This window comes from Lemur catta, chromosome X (genome assembly GCF_020740605.2).
Source record: "Lemur catta isolate mLemCat1 chromosome X, mLemCat1.pri, whole genome shotgun sequence".
Classification (NCBI taxonomy): Eukaryota; Metazoa; Chordata; class Mammalia; order Primates; family Lemuridae; genus Lemur; species Lemur catta.
In genome coordinates this window covers 62,294,030-62,311,657 of record NC_059155.1, presented here as the reverse complement: position 1 = coordinate 62,311,657, position 17,628 = coordinate 62,294,030, and the positions used below count along the sequence as shown (strand labels likewise).

General features: G+C 37.8%; 1 protein-coding gene across 7 annotated transcripts; it reads right to left on the bottom strand.

Moving 5' to 3' along the window:
* Window positions 1–2,619: 2,619 nt before the first annotated feature.
* On the bottom strand, window positions 2,620–17,088 carry PIGA (phosphatidylinositol glycan anchor biosynthesis class A). 7 transcript variants are annotated; one of them, XM_045537971.1, is made up of 6 exons: window positions 17,071–17,088; window positions 10,477–11,149; window positions 9,053–9,185; window positions 8,159–8,291; window positions 7,797–8,003; window positions 2,620–4,979 (listed from the first exon to the last, which is right to left on the bottom strand). In XM_045537971.1, exons 2-6 carry the CDS (start codon window positions 10,499–10,501, stop codon window positions 4,713–4,715), a joined length of 765 nt encoding a protein of 254 aa, XP_045393927.1. In that variant the 5' UTR covers window positions 10,502–11,149; window positions 17,071–17,088; the 3' UTR covers window positions 2,620–4,712. The 7 variants fall into 7 exon arrangements, with proteins under 7 accessions (XP_045393927.1, XP_045393928.1, XP_045393929.1 ...); XM_045537972.1 differs by lacking the exon at window positions 17,071–17,088 and adding an exon at window positions 15,547–15,753; XM_045537973.1 differs by lacking the exon at window positions 17,071–17,088 and having other exon boundaries at window positions 10,477–10,562; window positions 11,049–12,211.
* Window positions 17,089–17,628: the final 540 nt, after the last annotated feature.

Sequence of the window (17,628 nt, the reverse complement as noted above, 5' to 3'; positions counted from 1 at the left end):
GTTCATACAAAGAAGTGCAAATATACTCTATGTTCTTAGTGGGAAATACTATTTCCGGGAAAATTTCATTTTCTCTTCATTCTGAGGGTTATGGGGGATTAAGTCCTAATCTAAAATATGACTAGTTAAAAAAGATAATTTACTCTAAGGCAGTATTTACTAAAAGGCCCATCTTGGATACCTGTCCAAGTAAAAGTGTCAGACTGGAAGCCTTGGACTACTTGCTGTAGTAGCTTTGTCAATGACAAGGTCCCACTGCAAGGTTCCCTCCTGATCACTCACTTCCATTACAAGCATCAGTAAACATGGTGCCTCTTTCTGCAAAGTGTGGGCTATCTTTGACCATGGAAGAGTCAAAAAGAAATGCATGAAAGAGATGCCCTAAGTTCTGGGTGAAGTACCCAAAGATTCCATGAATCAACCCTCCGTAGTTGGGCAATATTCTCTCATCAGCTGGTCAACACAAGTGAAATCGGTTTATTTTTAATTTTCCTCATCACTCTAGGTCTCTTCCTTCACTCTCTCTGCCATATTTTGTAAATTTCTGAAATATATTTATTTAATAAATGCTTTATGAAAAATGTGGGAGTTTCTCAGAATGACTGCCTCTGTAAGAACTGTTTCACTATTCTGTTAAAAAGGCTGACACATGAGAATACAACCTTAAACCACAATATATAGCTCATCCATTTCAGTATATCACAGCACTATAAAGATATTGTATTGTTTTCACTCTCACGGAACAGATATTAACATATAAAATTTACTGAGCTTAGATTACCTGGTAGAACACCAGTGTATGAAAATATATGAATACAAGTATTTCAGCTCTTTTCATGTATCCCTTTCTTTGATTGTACTCTAGGTAGGCAATCATCTACTCATGTCAGACCAGTGATGTATATTGTATCATAACATTATTCATGCTCATCTTGGTCTTAATTCTCATTTAAAACATGGCTGTCCTTTTTGTTTTACACACCAAAAAAGCTGGTCATGAACTCAACTCTTTTAGGGTTCAAATGGAACGCTATACTATTTCTGAGAGACCATCTTTGCCACATTTGAGCATTACATTTGAGATGGACACAAAAGGCTACTCATAGAAGGACAGTTGATTCACAGTGTATTCTACAAATGAAACAAACAGTACCAGGTTTCTCAGCCTTATCACTAGTGATATTTTGGGATAGATATTCTGTTGTGGGGGGGCAGTCCGGAACATTATAAAATGCTCAGCAGCAACCTTGACCTCTACCCATTTGATGCCAATGTCCCACCCCCATCCAGTAGCATTAAATATCAGAAATGTCTCCAGAAATTGCCAGATGTCCCCTGGGGGGACAAAATCGTCCCCCCCATCCTGCAATTGAGAGTTGAGAACCACTAAGCCATACCCAGAAATACATGATAAAGTAAGATCAACTCTCCAAAGTACTGTAGAATACAAGTCAAATTCTGTATAGAACTTAAATTTTCATAATTTCATAAAATCCAGCCACAGGATGACACAATTTAGCATCAAGCCACATTCATTTGGGAATGCAGAGATGGCTAAAGAGGACTTTAAAAATACTTTACAAAAGTAAACACAGACCCATAATACCCCGACTATGCCAAAAATAAGTTTTGGTGTAAGATAAATCAAAACATATGAATGTAGCAATCCCATTATTGGGCATCTACCCAGAGGAACAAAAGTCATTCTATAAAAAAGACACCTGTACCCGAATGTTTATAGCAGCACAATTCACAATTGCAAAGATGTGGAAACAACCCAAGTGCCCATCAATTCATGAGTGGATTAGTAAACTGTGGTATATGTATACCATAGAGTATTACTCAGCTATAAGAAATAACAGTGATACGAAGTCCCTTTTGGTCTCCTGGAGAGAGTTGGAACCCATTCTATTAAGTGAAGTATCCCAAGAATGGAAAAATAAGCACCACATGTACTCACCAGCAAATTGGTTTCCCTGATCATCACCTAAGTGGACATTTGGGAATAACACCGATTGGGTATCGGACTGAGGGGGAGGTGGGGAGAGGGGATGGGTGTATACCTACATGATGAGTGCGTTGCGCATTGTCTGGGGAATGGACATGCTTGAAGTTCTCACTCGGTGGGATGGGTGGGACATGGGCAGTGTATGTGGCCTGAACTTTTGTGCTCAAATAAAAAACAAACAAACATATGAATGTAGGTGACTGTTTTCCACTGCTTCCAACAAAAGGGGTGGGGGAAGCTGGGCTTCTGTAAATGAAGTCAAAATTCAAATTTCTCTCAAAATAGCTGGCAAGATAGAAAGTATAATTACATAGTTCACACACACAATAGTTTGTAGAGGATTTCATTTGTCTCACGTGATAACTCTACAGCAGTGAAAAACAAAAAAGTTTGTTTGGATCAGGAAACGAACTTGCTACTCCATGAGTAAAAGAGAGAATATACTCTAGAAGTAAAAAGATGACAGAGTAATTCATCATCTGAAGGATGTTTCCTGTTTTACTAACAGACCAAGCAACACACCAAGTTGCACTGGAAAAGAAAGTGTGGGGCAGGGGGACAGTGTTCTACCAGTAAGTAATATACCCTGTTCATAAAACGAGACAAACTCAGAAAATTATAAAAATGTTATTCTGATCTTTATTTTTGGATATGTAGCATGTTTTAACAAATCAGTTTTATATATGCCATCTTTCATAACATCCAAAGAAATACAGTATGTTTTTAATAAATTCCTCATCACTATAAGTTCACTTTCAAATAAATGTAAGTAGCAGGGTAGAACAATGTGTTTCCACACACTGATCAGTGCAATACTGACAGTTACAATTAAGGTATCCAGGAAGGCTGAAAATTAAGATTGATGTAAGACAAATAAATTTACTTTCATTTGTTAAAAAAAGGGGAAAAATGGAAAATTACATAGTTTACATGCAAAGGCAACTAACTTTAAATCTTATTTCAATCTTAAAAATAAATGACAAATTAAGAATTAAATGATGGTTAAAAAAATTAAGAAGCAAAAAATATAAGAAAAACTGGAATGGTAGTGTTCCTTTAAAAACTGCTGAGTAGAATAAATCAAATCAAATGTTACAGTTTCTCACTTTACCATGAATGTTGGCATGGTTTGCTTCATAATTATACATGAGTTTCTGTGCATAAAAACCCAACTAGACTGGTTTGGATCAGTTCATTTTTCTCCAACAAAAGAAACTCTAACTTCTAGATTTTAAAAATTTCATTCTTGCATTTGTGTTTTAGTACAAACAAAACACAAATATATTTCTTTTACATCAGTGCAACCAGTTAATAGGCATGTTAAAATACTTTTTAAAAAGTAAGAAGTTTTTGAATGTTGTCATCATCTAAAAAAATTCTGTACAGAATCACAATACTGACGGAATCAATCCAGTGCACCCACGAGTGTCTCATTGTTTTAATTTCACAGTCCTTTTCTCACAAAAACTTATTCTAAAGAGTTCAAAGAATTAATAATACACACCATGTGGATAATTTGGGGTTAAAAAACCCATGGCTCTGGGCAACAACACTTATAGTTAACAACGTCCACCCACAAAGACATTGCATTCCTAAAATTTTCAGACTTGGTTTGCCATAAATAAAACATTCTGGAACAAAGCCTTTGCAACACTGACAATACTTATCAGACATGAGAGAGGCCACAGTGAAGGGTAGTGACTCATACCAAAAGGACAGGGTAGCAGCTGGTTTTGAGATGGCACACCTCATACATTCTGCTCAGAAAACACGAAGGCATTTACAGAGGACTAAATTATGCACTGAAAAATGTGGAGGGTTTCTCTGCGTTATCATCAACAGTGATGTCGGTCCCTAGTATTTGAAAAGCAAAAAATATCTTCGTAAACACAATTGCAGACGAAGGCTCTACCTAGGAAAATTCATACAACAGGATCAAAGTACTAGGAGTGTGTCAGTGATTTTTTTTCCTGGTATTAACTAGCCTGAGCATTCTTGGCATGTTGGACATTTTACCATTTCATGTCAACCATGACTACAATGAAGTAAGCCATTTCAATGATAAACAATGAATACACCCCTGGTCTGTAAAGGCAGAAGTATCTGGTTCAACATTCTACACATAGCAGGTGCTCAAAATGTGCTGGTAACTAATGAACCATCTTACTCAAGAAACCTGTTGATTATATGGAACACTTACTGAGTGGACCCAATAAATGTTTAAGAACATGACTTAGATCTCTAATAAATGTATACGAATGTGACTTAAAATAGTTCATATAGTTGTTGTACTTCCCTAAAGAAAACATGTAAACATCTGGTGAGTGTCTAATTAATGTCTAATGGTATAACAGTAAAAACTGGCCAAAAAATGCCCAGAAAACATTTGGCCATTCAGCACCCAAAGCTCTCAAAATATAATGTTAAAACATCTCTGCTAGAAGGATTTCAGTAGTCTGAAAAATTTCATACCTGAGTGGCTTAAATGTTCTCTCCTAAATTTTAAGTAAGTGTAAGGAGCTTCTACCCTCAGGAATTGCATAAGTTTTTTATCTTTCCTCAAAAGAAAACTTTGAATGATATAGAGGTAGCATAACTTACTAAATTAACTTTAAAAAACCAAAACCCCCCAAAGCAAGGTTATTTTCAATAGTCTTAATAGAGCTATTACAAATGCTTAAAATCTTACAATCCAGGCTTTCTTCTACCTGGTTTTAGATATAACATTATTCTCACTCCCTCTCCTTCGGGGAGAATACTGATGAGTCCAGGCACCTCTTGGCCCAGTGGCATCTATTGCAACATCAATGACAGAATCTGGAGTCATCCATTTCAGGAAAACGAGGAAGAGAAAGTTGAGAACAGCCAACAAAGCAAAAATGTAGCCTGTTACTGGGCCGCAGTGAGAGATGAGCCTGTTTAGTCGTCTGTCCATTGGCAACACAGCTTCCAGTGACACCCGGTCATACACCTGGCAGGTGAGAAGCCAAGAATGAGCACTCTGACCCATCACATACCAAACAACGACCTGCTCCCGCAGTAACCTTTTATAAATACATGCAAACAGAAGTCGCTCACACTTTGTTGTTGTTACAGTAATGATGTCCTTAATGAACTTAATCACAATAATTACTGCCATTTGATTCAACCTTATTGGGCACTCATTCTGGGCAAAACGCTGGGCTAGACACTGTGTGATACAAAGAATAAGCCACAGTTCCTCTCCCCTAGGGGAACACCATCAATTATAGCCTAGAATTCCAAAGTCCTGCAAAGTCTGAATAGCTTTTTGGATCACCACTGTAGGGGGGATATTTAATTCAGCAATGATTTCAGCAGTACTGAAGCAGGATTGGCCTTTGAAGATTCCTTGCTTGACTCAGCTGAGACAGCTCTCACTGGCATCTGGCAGACATCAACCACAATCAGAGAGCTACAATCTAGTGTGCTACTGGGTACAGGGAGGCTCTTTCAACAGATGCATGAAGCCGTCCATGTTGCTAGGCACAAATGGCACGGATTTCAAATAAAAGGAGGGAAAGAGATACGAGAAATTCTAATAGATGGTATAGGTCAAACACCGGCAAATGTAATAAAGTTTATTGCTGAAAATTGGTAGTAAGTGGCTTGCTTTTTTAAAAACACTGCTAAGTACTAAACTCTAAAATATTAACAAAGATCTTTAAACGTACTTGTTTAGAATACATCAAATGGGCCAGCATTCTTTTTTCTTTAATTGCATTTGAGCATTACTTGTGCTTAGTCTCACATATCCAACCCATAACGGTCTTCTGAACTCAAGTTTTAAGATGCACTGCAAGTTCTGCAGGTCAATGACCTTTGAAAGATACAGCATATTTACATCCAGCTCTTTTATCCTGAGAACATTGTGATTACAAATATTTTAATCAGAATTATGTTGAGAATTATGCTAACACTGGTGAATTGTAACTGAAAAAGTATTTTTTCAGCATGAACTTCAATTTAATTTCATAGTCAATTTTCTAAATAGCACAGTTAAACTAAGAGGAAGGAGTTGAAAAGGATCAAAATCTCAAGTTAAAAGAGTAACTATAAACTGAACCGTCCATCTTTATTTCAGGTCAATTAATTTATTTATGATCTTAAGTGATAAAATAATTTCCAACTGACAATTCATTATAGACAAAGATTTATGTTTTCCTAAATGTATACTATAGATCACCAGAGAGTATAAAATAGAAAAAAAAAATAGATGCTTCACTATTATTTTAAGCGTAACTTAAAGAAAATATGTAGTCACAAAAAAAAAATTCCAATTAGCTCCCTTAATAAACTGTCACCATAGTTCTTCCCCTCTGAATTTATTACCTACAGTGGCTCAAATTTCTGAGGTTTATATGATGTCAATAAAGAAGGTCAAGTCATAACACACAAAGCTGTGGTTTTCCATCAAATATCCCTGTCAACCATATCCCAAATTTCACCTCTGCTCCTAAAGAGTAACATAAGAATCCAGGGAGTGGTTGAGGAGACAGGAGGACATGAAGGAGTGTACAGAGTCTGAAAAGGCTATGAGGTGACACTGACATGCACTCCTAACAGGTAATCAGTGTTATACTCCAACTTCCAAAGGAAAAGGCAGCTATTTCATATGGGTGGAGATAGTACAAGACATTTAAAAAGTCAGGATAACTCAGAAATACTTCAGTTAAAAATGTTTATTTCAAGTGTCTCATATTTCAATGGAAAATATATATGGCGATTTGTAGAGACAGGACTTTTTTCAACTTACATTCAAATATGAGTTGATCTTATGTATTGGAATTTACAATTCAAATAAGAAAGCCTTAAGGTAAAGAACTGTTCTCAACTCCAGGCTAAGAGCTCACTGCCCCACTGAATACAGTGATAGTATAAAGCATCAGCCTAAACCACTGCCTTCTCCATGCTCTACCTGGCTGTCTTTCTGGTTCACAACTTCTACATTCTAAGAAGCCAAATTGTTTTTATTCAGCTTGTTACACGGTAATAAGAGGCATGAGGTACAGAAAGGCATGAGAAAGACATAAAGGAAGAAAGTGAGTAGAATAAATGAAGTCCCTAACTCAAAGTCAGGAACCATTTCCCACAACTGTACTCTTCCACCTCAGAATGTTAATCTATTTCCTGTTCCTATCCTTTTGGAAATTCTCCATTGTTGCTTTTTATTTGTGATCATTTTTCCAACTTTTATCATGTACATTTTGAATTCTAACTTATGTTCTCAATCAGCCCAAAGATGCAAAAATCCTTTTCCTGAAGAAAATCACAGTAGTTAGCAAAAGTGCCACAAGAGGTTTACAAAGTAGCCTGAATTAAATATTTGTAAGTTACAAAGTTGCCACAATCGGCAAAACTATATTATTTCCTATGCTTTAGAATTATGAACAGCCTCAAGAAAATATTGAAGAACAGATTTTCATGCTAGTTTTGCTTCTAATCACTGTGACTTCTAGAAAATTCTGTAACTTCTTTATGCTCAGTTTAATGAGGGAGCTAGACTGTATTACTGCTATTTTCAGATATCAAATGCAATGACCAGATATCAAATGCAATGACTAGATATCAAATGCAATGTCAAAGACTAGACACTCAGAACAACATGTGTGCCCAAACTAATGCAGTTTGTTTCTTTTCATTTGGAAGTGATTTCATAAACTTAAGCAATAGAACAGAAATGGTAAACCTGTATGTAAGAAAAAGCAAACGTGTATGTGAAACATCAAGTAAGAGCTCAGACACAATCTTTTCTCAGCACGTGACATACTTTTTCAGTTCTCTCTGCAACATTCCTCCAGGTGTAGAAAGTCTTTACTACGTTATGGATATTTTCTGGAGCTAGCAATGTCCCCGACTTCAGTTGGAAAATAGCTTTTTCCAACCCTTCACACAAAGATTTTACTGAAGGCTCACATAAAATAATAAGATTTTCTGGAAGCACCTCAGGAATTCCACCAACCTTGGTACTTACAACCTTAAAAAGAAAGAAAGAAAGAACATATGTTCCACCATAATCACATGTCAGGAAGATGAACAAAACCAAGTTAAGAAATTATTATGAATGTATCTCATTATTTTTCAAAATATGAATACAGAAAACTCAACAATATATGCCCTCAAAGCTTTTACCTGTAAACCACAACTGGCTGCTTCCACGATCGCCATGCAGAATGCTTCGGTAAGGGAGGTATTAAGAAAAATGTGTCCTTGAACTAAGACATTTCTAACATCCTTGTGTTCTAAAGCTCCCAAAAGATGCACCCTGATTTTTTAAATGAGAGGGGAAGAAAGAAGGAAGTGAAAAATCATGCTACAAAAGAAATTTATAAGCCAAGTCTGCTATTTGTGTTACACTTAGATTCTTACTGCTGCTAATGTTTTCTAACTCTAAAGATGAGTATCATGAAACACTGATCTAACAGAAATAGCCTTATAAAGCTATTGGGTTAAAACTCACATAGCAAACATATTTCTAACTGTTGTTATACATATCAAATTCCATCTTTTCCAAAACTAGTTTGCATGTGATAAAAATATTAATATATTTTGATGATTAAATATCAAAGTATCAATTCTAAACAGGAAAATTACCCTTTTAAAATTGATGCTTCACACATACGCAGCTCATTTGTTACATTGTTACTGAGGAAGAGACCTGTCCAAATCTGTATGTGCAGGGCAATTTACATGATTTGAGCCATGCTATTTAAATGACAACACAGTATGGCTTGGAAATCTGCAAACATTTCCAATCAAAGCAGTTGTTTTTTTTGTGGCTTCTATGGTGCCTCCAACAACTGCCCGCCAAAGTCAAATAATATTGGGCTAATGAAAAATAAAATAAAATTGTGGACTCTTTAACTAGGTTTCCTATTTTATATACATTTTTTTAAAAACAGGCCTTGCATTACATTTTTGTATCAATTACATGTAGGAGAAGCAGCACACCTAAGGCTGGCATGTAGTCAAAATCGAATATAGATAATTGATATTTTCTCATTTAAGACAATATGGAATCAATACCTGTCATGTAGCTGGTATCTTTCCCGAACTTCTTCCAAAATGATTCTCTTTGGTCCCTCTCCTCCAATTAGGAAATTTAAATCTGGATATTTCTGACAGAGTTCAGGTATTATACCACTAAGCAAATCAGTTCCTGAAAATATAAAGTTGAATGTTGGAGATATTAACATTTAAACTTTTAAAAAAAATTCATTGGAACTACTGGGAATCCACTCACTTTGAAAATTATTAGCTGTGCATTCCTTAAAGTAGAGAAACTAACTCTCTTAAACCTTTCCCAGGAGGGTGGAATTGTTCACAAACTTCCAGTGGTTCCCCAAAAGTTGCAGTTCTTGAAGAGATAGACCTTGACATGCATTGTGATCTTCTACACACCCAAAATATGGACAATTCTTTTCCATTTCAATAAACTACTCTTTGTTACTCACTTGTGTGTATATGTAGCCCACTTCTAAAAACGGTATTTTTGGTGGCTAAGGTTTGAGTTAGCTTTCTCCAGAGCACGCAGCTGACTGAAGATCTAGGTCTTGTCCCAGCTTTTTTACGAACAAGCCCTTTGATCACGGGAAGTTTCCTGGTCTACAAGATGAAGAGACATACGTACCTAAAGTCTCTTTCAGCTATAAAATTCTATCAGTCTATGATTCTACTTCCTGCTGTAGGAAAGGGCTAAGCAACAAAGTCTGTTGCCTCCACTTTGTTGAAAATGCAGTTTGTACAGAGAATTTTGCAGTGAACACTATGGTATTAGCAAAATTTAAAGCAATAGTCCATCCAAACAAGCTATATCCCACTTTCTTGGAATGGGAGTAAGTGAAGGTAGCAGGACTTCAACTGTCAGATCATTATAGTCCATGGAACAAAAGGATACACCTTTGTTTCTTTTTTAAAAAAATGACTTTCTTATAATATGTAAATACAATCTCAGGTAATACAAGGCAATAAAGTAAAGCATGCTCTACCAATCAAAAAGTTGTGGCTATCCAAAGTAACAGCAATGTTGACAATATTTAGGAATTTAGTTCATTAACAATTACAAATCATACACATTCAAAAGTAAACGCAAAATAATCCACTTAGAGCTGTTTATTAATTTAAAAAATGCATACACACACAAGAATTGCATTTCTTACATCAATCTTCCCCAAAACAGGCAGATCAATTATAAAATAGATGGTGGGAGAAATTATATATATAGGGTCATTTTTATTAAACAATGCAAAGTAAGAATCATTAAGTAAACTCTGCTGGTATTTTCAAAATATGTTTGCATGCATAAAAAATAAATTCACATACAACTTTTCTGAATTATGAAGTCTTCTCATTAAAACTTTAGCTATCTTTGTGTCAAGACAATTACCAAATTCATTGATTGAATTTCTAGATAAACCAGAAGGTAAATTAACAACTTAACATTTAGCTACCTACAATTCCTTCTTTTCTTTTCATTTTCTTCCTTTCTCCTCGCTTCCTCTTTCTCTCCTTTCTCACACAAGGTTAAAAGCCCACTCTTCAAACAAAAAACCAAAAAAACAACACAAGCAAATAATAATTGCTGATAATAGCTACTTTAACTAAATGTTTACTATGTCAGGCAACATATTTTAAATGCACTATGTCATTTAATCCTGAGAACCACCTTATAAGAAATGAAACTGATTAATATTGTCAATGATCTATAAATTTTATTCTAAGAATAAAGGGTTTTTCCTGCACTATGAAAAAATTATTCTGGCACCTCTAAGAAGAGTTTAACACAATGGAACATACAGAGACTTTCGATCGCCATATCACACAAAATGAACAACGAAAATTCCTAATTCAAACTTTTAAAGCTTGGTCTAACAACATTTTAAAGAACCTTCTGATCTACAAACCTAGGATAACAGTGGCCAGGCAGGCAAGGGTAGAGGAACAGGAGACCTTAAGTCAAGAAGAGCAGGACTCATGTTTGTCATCTCTGTTACTTACTGTGTAACCTGGGCAAGTTACTTACCTTCTCTGAGACTCAGTTTCTTTGTTACATGCAGATAACATCTACCCTACAGTTGTTGGGAGGGTCAAATGAGGTACTGTAGCATGCACAGGCTTCCTCAACTGCAGAATACAAATGTGAGTTGTCATTACCCCTGCAGCGGGAAGTGGGGCATGCCTGCACAAGCACAGAGCGCTGGCAAACCCTGACTGGGAGCAAAACACGCTAAGGAGAAGGTGGCTCAGGAAGAAGCCAGCCAAAAAACCTAGGCAAGGAGAATTCAGACTTATTTTCTCACTTAATATATTCCAGTGGGTTTTTGACATCTGGTCTAATGAACACCTCCTGAGGACATTAATTTGTAAATAAGGAATGGACCATTAATACAGGGCTACAGATGTGGCCATTCCTTCCCAGAATGTTATTTTTTACAGGGTGCCTGGCATATGGAGAGGGTTCAACAAATATCAACATTGAGTTATTGAATTGAGAACAGAAAAAGGCCATACCTTCACTCCATTGATGTTTAGCTCAGCTGCTTAAAATACCACATTAGTGAAGTTAACAGGTTTAATCTTTGTACAGTAGTTAATTTTGCTGATCTTCATACATGCATAATACCCTTTCTTAGCTAGCTATCTCACAGGTATGCTAGTTGATTAAAAAATAAATTAGGCACATTTTCTAAGTTACAACAAACATATCACCAATTTCCCAAGAGGGATTCAGAATACAAAATGCTGGTCCATTCACATCTCCTTGATTAAAGAATGAAAGCACATCATTGCCTTCACCCTAGAAAATGCAGTTGAGTAGAACTTTTCTCACCAACCTCCACTTACAAGAACTGCTGGGTCAGCCAAGGCTCTCCATCCCAAATGTAAAGTATACTGACCAAGGCCCACATCTAGATTTGAGGCCACTCCCCAATACACTGGTACACTGCTGAGCTTCATGCTTAGCAAGAATCAGTTGCATATGTTCACAATTGTGTTTGATGCCAGCTGTACTTGTCACTGTATTGGTAATTTACTTTAATAACACATAAACTGGCAAAATGAGTTTCTATGAAAACTAAGCTAAGCAGTTTGAAAAGTCCAATAAAGGAAAGTCACAGGAAGAAGGTCTTGTCAGACGAGGGATGTCCTAAACCACTGTATAACATTGAAAACAAAACTCCAGAAGCACATTGCTTCATATGCCTGTACGTTCTCATCACACTTAAAAGAAATCCACAGTGACAATGGTAGATTGTGCTTTTTGAAAGTCATTATGTAAGATAATGCAGCTGAAATCAGTGGATCAGTACTTAAAGCCTGCAGCCCTACATCAAACTACTGGCAACTCAGTGTGTTAATATTTTGAGTTAAATTCAAATATTTAAGGGGGGTATACATTATTTTTAATGATTCCCTACTTCAAATGGAAATTTTGATTACTGGACAGGTTTTCAAATAGCATCTAGAAGACTACTTACATGTTTCTAATAACCAGACTGTTTCAGACATTTAGTAAACAAGCCTCCACAAATTCAACTGCAGTGTCCACTAAGTGCTGCAGGGGCACTAAAAAAATCCTCCTTGATAATAGTGGACATTTATCAAATACAAACTGGGCTAACAGTTTATAGGAACTATCACTGAATCCTCAGGAGGTTCCCATTGTTGGCTAAATTACACAAATGAAAAAACTGAGATTTAGAGATGTTAAGTAACTTGTCCTTGATCATACAACAAGGATAGAGCCACAATGTGGCCCTGGGCCATCTAATCCCCTTTCTTCATCACTTACCTGCCAATATGTTACTAATGTCTTATATATGATTAAAGGAAACAAACAAGGTACAAAATAGTAAAGTGCAGAACAAGCCCATTGATTTTTCAGCATACGTACATATGCATAAAAAAGACAGGAAAGCTACAGATCAAAACGTTCATTAGGGTCATATCTGAATAATACAGTTACAGCTGATTTTCATTTTCATCTTTGAGCTTTTCTTAGTTTTCAAAATATCTGCAATGAAAACATATTACTTTTGCAACCAGAAAGAAAAGGTCATGCAGTGGGCTCTGCCCTTTACTTCTTACCACATGTACAGGGCTATTTTAATTTTTAAAAAGACCTGATCAATTAAACAGCATCAGGTTATTTTTATTTTTCAGTAACCATCAAAATATCAAAGGTTGGGGGACAGCATTCACAACTCTAAAAATTTCTCTTCCAATATAAACCACTATTAGAACTTTCTTTGCTATATTTAACGCAGAAGTAGTTAGTAAACCACAAAGAAAATGAAAAGCCAAACAATCACTATATACAAGTATTCAAAAGCTTTCTATAGTGAAAAATATCTGCAATTAAGGCTGTCATTTCATTACCTTTTCTGTAAACAAGTCTGCTGACAACAACAATAGTTATTATACTATCATGCCTTCTAAATGGGTCTGGAGTGAAGTCAGTAGGATCTACAGCATTAGGAATGACGGACACTATCTCAGGATTCAGTGCTGCTCTTAATACAGTATTTTCCTTACTAGTATAAGAGACACAAATGATGTGATTTGTGTCACAAAGAGACACAGTTAAAAGCTTGTTTGTAAGCACCGAGCTGACATCAGCAAATCCAAAAAGAGAATGGTCCGTGAAGACTGTCTGAAGCCCCATTGTCTTGGCATGGAAGAGAGCATCATGGGCCATGGCAGAAAAAGAACTATGTGAATGGATTATTGTGACTCTCTCTCGAACAAATATGTACCTGAGCAATGGTAGACTGTGAAAGAGGGTCGTGGCTGTAGACTGGTTGTACATGACTTTCAGAGGCAAGTAATAGACTTTGAGGCCATTAACGAGGTAACGGATGCCTTTTCGATTTCCGTAAGCATGGGTGACAATTATAACCTTATGCCCTCTTTCAATCAGGCACTGAGAGAGCTGGTAAATGTGGCTTTCCACACCTCCCATATTTGGATAGAAAAAGTCAGATACCATGCATATATTATGGGTACGGGTTCTATGTGTGGGAAGACTTCTAGGGCTAACCCAAGAGAGTATAGCTGAGGGAGGCTGGCTGCACCCATCTCCTCTATAGGCCATGCTGAGATGATTAGGCATCAGTTCTTAAAGCAACCCAGTTAAGATGTATCCTTTATTACCTGAAAAAGAGAGTAAAACAAGATCTCAGCTCAGAGACCAAACACATTTCATATCCTAAATCCAGATATAAATACTGTTTTAATGTTATTGTAAATTTGTTAGCTTTTGCCTTAGAAATAAAAACAAAGCATATAATGAATTTACTCATTTGACAACATTTACTTGCTTAGCATTTACTATGTGCCATACAACAAAACTAGATTCTGCAATGTCTTAATTTTGCTCTAAAAATACTGCTACAACACACAATTTTAAATAAGTTTGTTACATCACAGTACCTAATGGTTTGCCATGGAAACAACCTAGTTCGTTACAATAATTAAATATGTATACACACATATGCACATATATATTTCCCCTCACTTTTATCACTTTACCAGCTTCTACTTACTAAATGCTCACTATACATCAGCCACTACATGCTGAGTTTTCTATATCTTATTGCAGCCTCACCAAAACCCTAAGACTCCATCTTATAAATTGAAAGTCTAAAGCTTAAAGATGTTAAGGAATTTGTCCATGATTATTCAGTGTTAGGACGAATGCAGAGGTTCTAAGTAGCTACTCAGAGGTAGCTACTTAGAGGTAGAACAATGTGGCAGTCTGTTTCATTAGTAGTCATGCCTCCTAGTATTTATGCCCCTGTATAGTCCCCTCCCCTTGGATTTGGACCTGGTTTAACCCATAGGACAGGGTGGAAATTATGTGCAAATTTTTGGCCTTAGCCTGAAAAAGGTACAGTGGTTTCCACTTGTACACTCTTGGATATCCTAAGCCAACATGTGAAAAGTCCAGCTACCGTGCTAGAGTGACAATAGGAGAGACAATATGGAGAGAACCAGAGGCCCAGCCATCCCCATGTTCTCAGCTGGGCCCAGTCTCTAGCCAACTTGCCTGCTAAATGCAGCCTCCCTAGTGACCACTGGCAAGACTGGCAGAAGAACCACCCAGCTGAGTCTAGCTGATTGCAGAATCATAAAAAATAACAGGCATGAAATAATTAAATATCATGAAATAATAAATGGCTCTTGTTTTATACCACTAAGTTTTGAAGTGGTTTGATATACAATAAGATAACTAAAACAGGCCCAGATTCAAACTTAGTTATACTGGTCCACTGCCTGTTTTTGTAAATAAAAGTTTTATAGGAATACAAACTTGCCCATTTATTTATGTGAACGGCTACTTTTGTGCTGCAATAGCACAGTAGCTGTGACAGGGGCCATGACTCACAGAGCCCAAAATATTTACTATCTGGCCCTTTACATAGAGTTTCCCAACCCCTTGCTCTAGAGCTTAGCCACTGATTCAATTAATCTCATAAAGTTCTCCTAGTATTAGCTTTATGGTTTATACTAAAATATACCTGGAGTTGGAACTTTTTGAGAGCACATTCTTCAAATGACACCCAGAGCACATGCTGCGGACAATCCACACTTTCTCCTTCCATCTTCAAAGACAGCAATAATCTAATTGCTTCCTTCACTTTTTTCTTAACCTTTCTTTCAGTTATGTAGGCCTTCCTTGAGTGCCCCTCCCTTCAGTGTGGAGTCTGAAAAGCTGAACTAGAGACAGGCTGTATCTGAGACCACTTACTACATCTAAAGTGGGAAATTTTTATCTCAGGGGTCCCCTAAAGCCATATCAACATGAAATGCCCACTCAATATGTAGTACTATTAAGATTCTTAGACTTCTAAAGCTAAAAAGTATCTTGGAGATCTAGCGAAACTCTCCCTTAGCTTTACAAATGAGATTTCCAAGGCTCCAGAAACAACTATACAATGGGAAGCCATCCTAAAGCTCTGAGTTTCAGATTGCACCTGTAAACTCAGAAAATGCAACTTAACTGTGTGTATGAAGTCTTAACTATCTAGTCTCTGCAATAAATTCATCTACATTTTAAATATATTCTCAGAAAGACTCCATAAGACTTTATTGAACTGAATTTACTAACTGAGATTCAATATTACCAAATATTGAAATTTCTCAAGGTTGTACTTTTAGGTGACTTACCCAACATTTTCTTACTGTGGTGTCACCTAAACTTGAACTTCCAGTTCTATACAGTTTTAAAAGATGAATGATAATGAAAACAGTGAGCAATAAACCAAATGCAATCATTTAAAATTTTGTCATTAACCTGCAACGTTCTGTCAGATGAGTCTGCCCACTTCTACCAGGTTATCATTCCTAACATCTTTATTGTGTAAAAGCTCAATATACCACACAATCACAGAATCTTGGATTTCAAAACTGAAAAAGAGCTTAGAGATCTAGTGTATACCTCGCTTTACAAATGAAATGCCAGACAACTTGAGTGATTTGTACAAGGACCCCACCCAGCCACTTTAAGTGGCAACTGCAACATGACCGGAAAATTCTCGACCATGGCCAACGAGCCCCGGGCAGTTGTTAGCAGTAGACGCTTCTGAGGAGCCTTAGTGGACCAGGCAGGGGTTGTAGAGTCAAGAGGATGGTACTTTCACCGAGCCCCTGAGCACTGCCCGAGCTTCACTCCCTGAGACGTCGCTGGGGAACGCTAGGGCCAAGGAGGGGATGCCCCCGCTCAGTCGGCGACCCCGCGGAGGTCAAGCAGGGTCTGGCAAGGCCCAAAAAGAGGAGGAAAACAGCAAGAGTGGGCAGGGGTCTGAGAGCCGGGGTCCTGGAGCCTCCAGTCCCTCGCTGCACCAGCGGAACCGGCTCCAGCACAGCCGCCCTCAACGCACCCTCCGCCCCACTCCACTCCGGAGACCCTCCGACCCTACTTCCGGGCTTTGACGCGTGTCAGTGTCACCCCTCCCTCGCTCGCCACGCTCCTACGGGCACAGAACAGCCATATCCGGAAGCGGCCGAGAGTGCGGAAGAAGACAGAACAGGCGCGCACTTACCGGCGAGTCCCATGGCCGCCTGTGTCCGGACCTCCCGCGGCTGCAGCCGGAGTCCCGCCCCGCCGCCCCGAACCACCAATCCGAGGCGGCCTCGCCCGAGCGCCGCGCCCCCGAACCAGCCAATCACAAAGAGGCGCTGGGGTCACGTCTAAGAGCGGCGCTCAGTCGTCCCCGCCCTGTAAGCGTGGGCTGCAACGTCAGTACGCGCTTGCGCCAGTCTCTGTCTTCTGGGCGCTGCAGTCCATTGGGTGGGTTCTCTGGTTGTCTGGTTAGAGCGTGTCTTTGCTGGAGGCCTGTTAGCTCCCTGATTGCTTGCGATTGGAGAGATTTTGGATGAGAAGGCTACAGTAAGCTAGGGTCATAGTGGCATTTTGTTTGTGATCGTTTGTGCCACAGCAGAACCGTGCCGGTTCTTGCCATTCTGGTAGAGTTGCCAGATGTGGCAAATAAAAATACACAAAGAAAAAGTTAAAGCAAATAAAAATATGAATTTTGAATTTCAGATAAACAACAAGTAGTTTCTAATGTATGGCCCAAATATTGGGGACTTCACTAAAT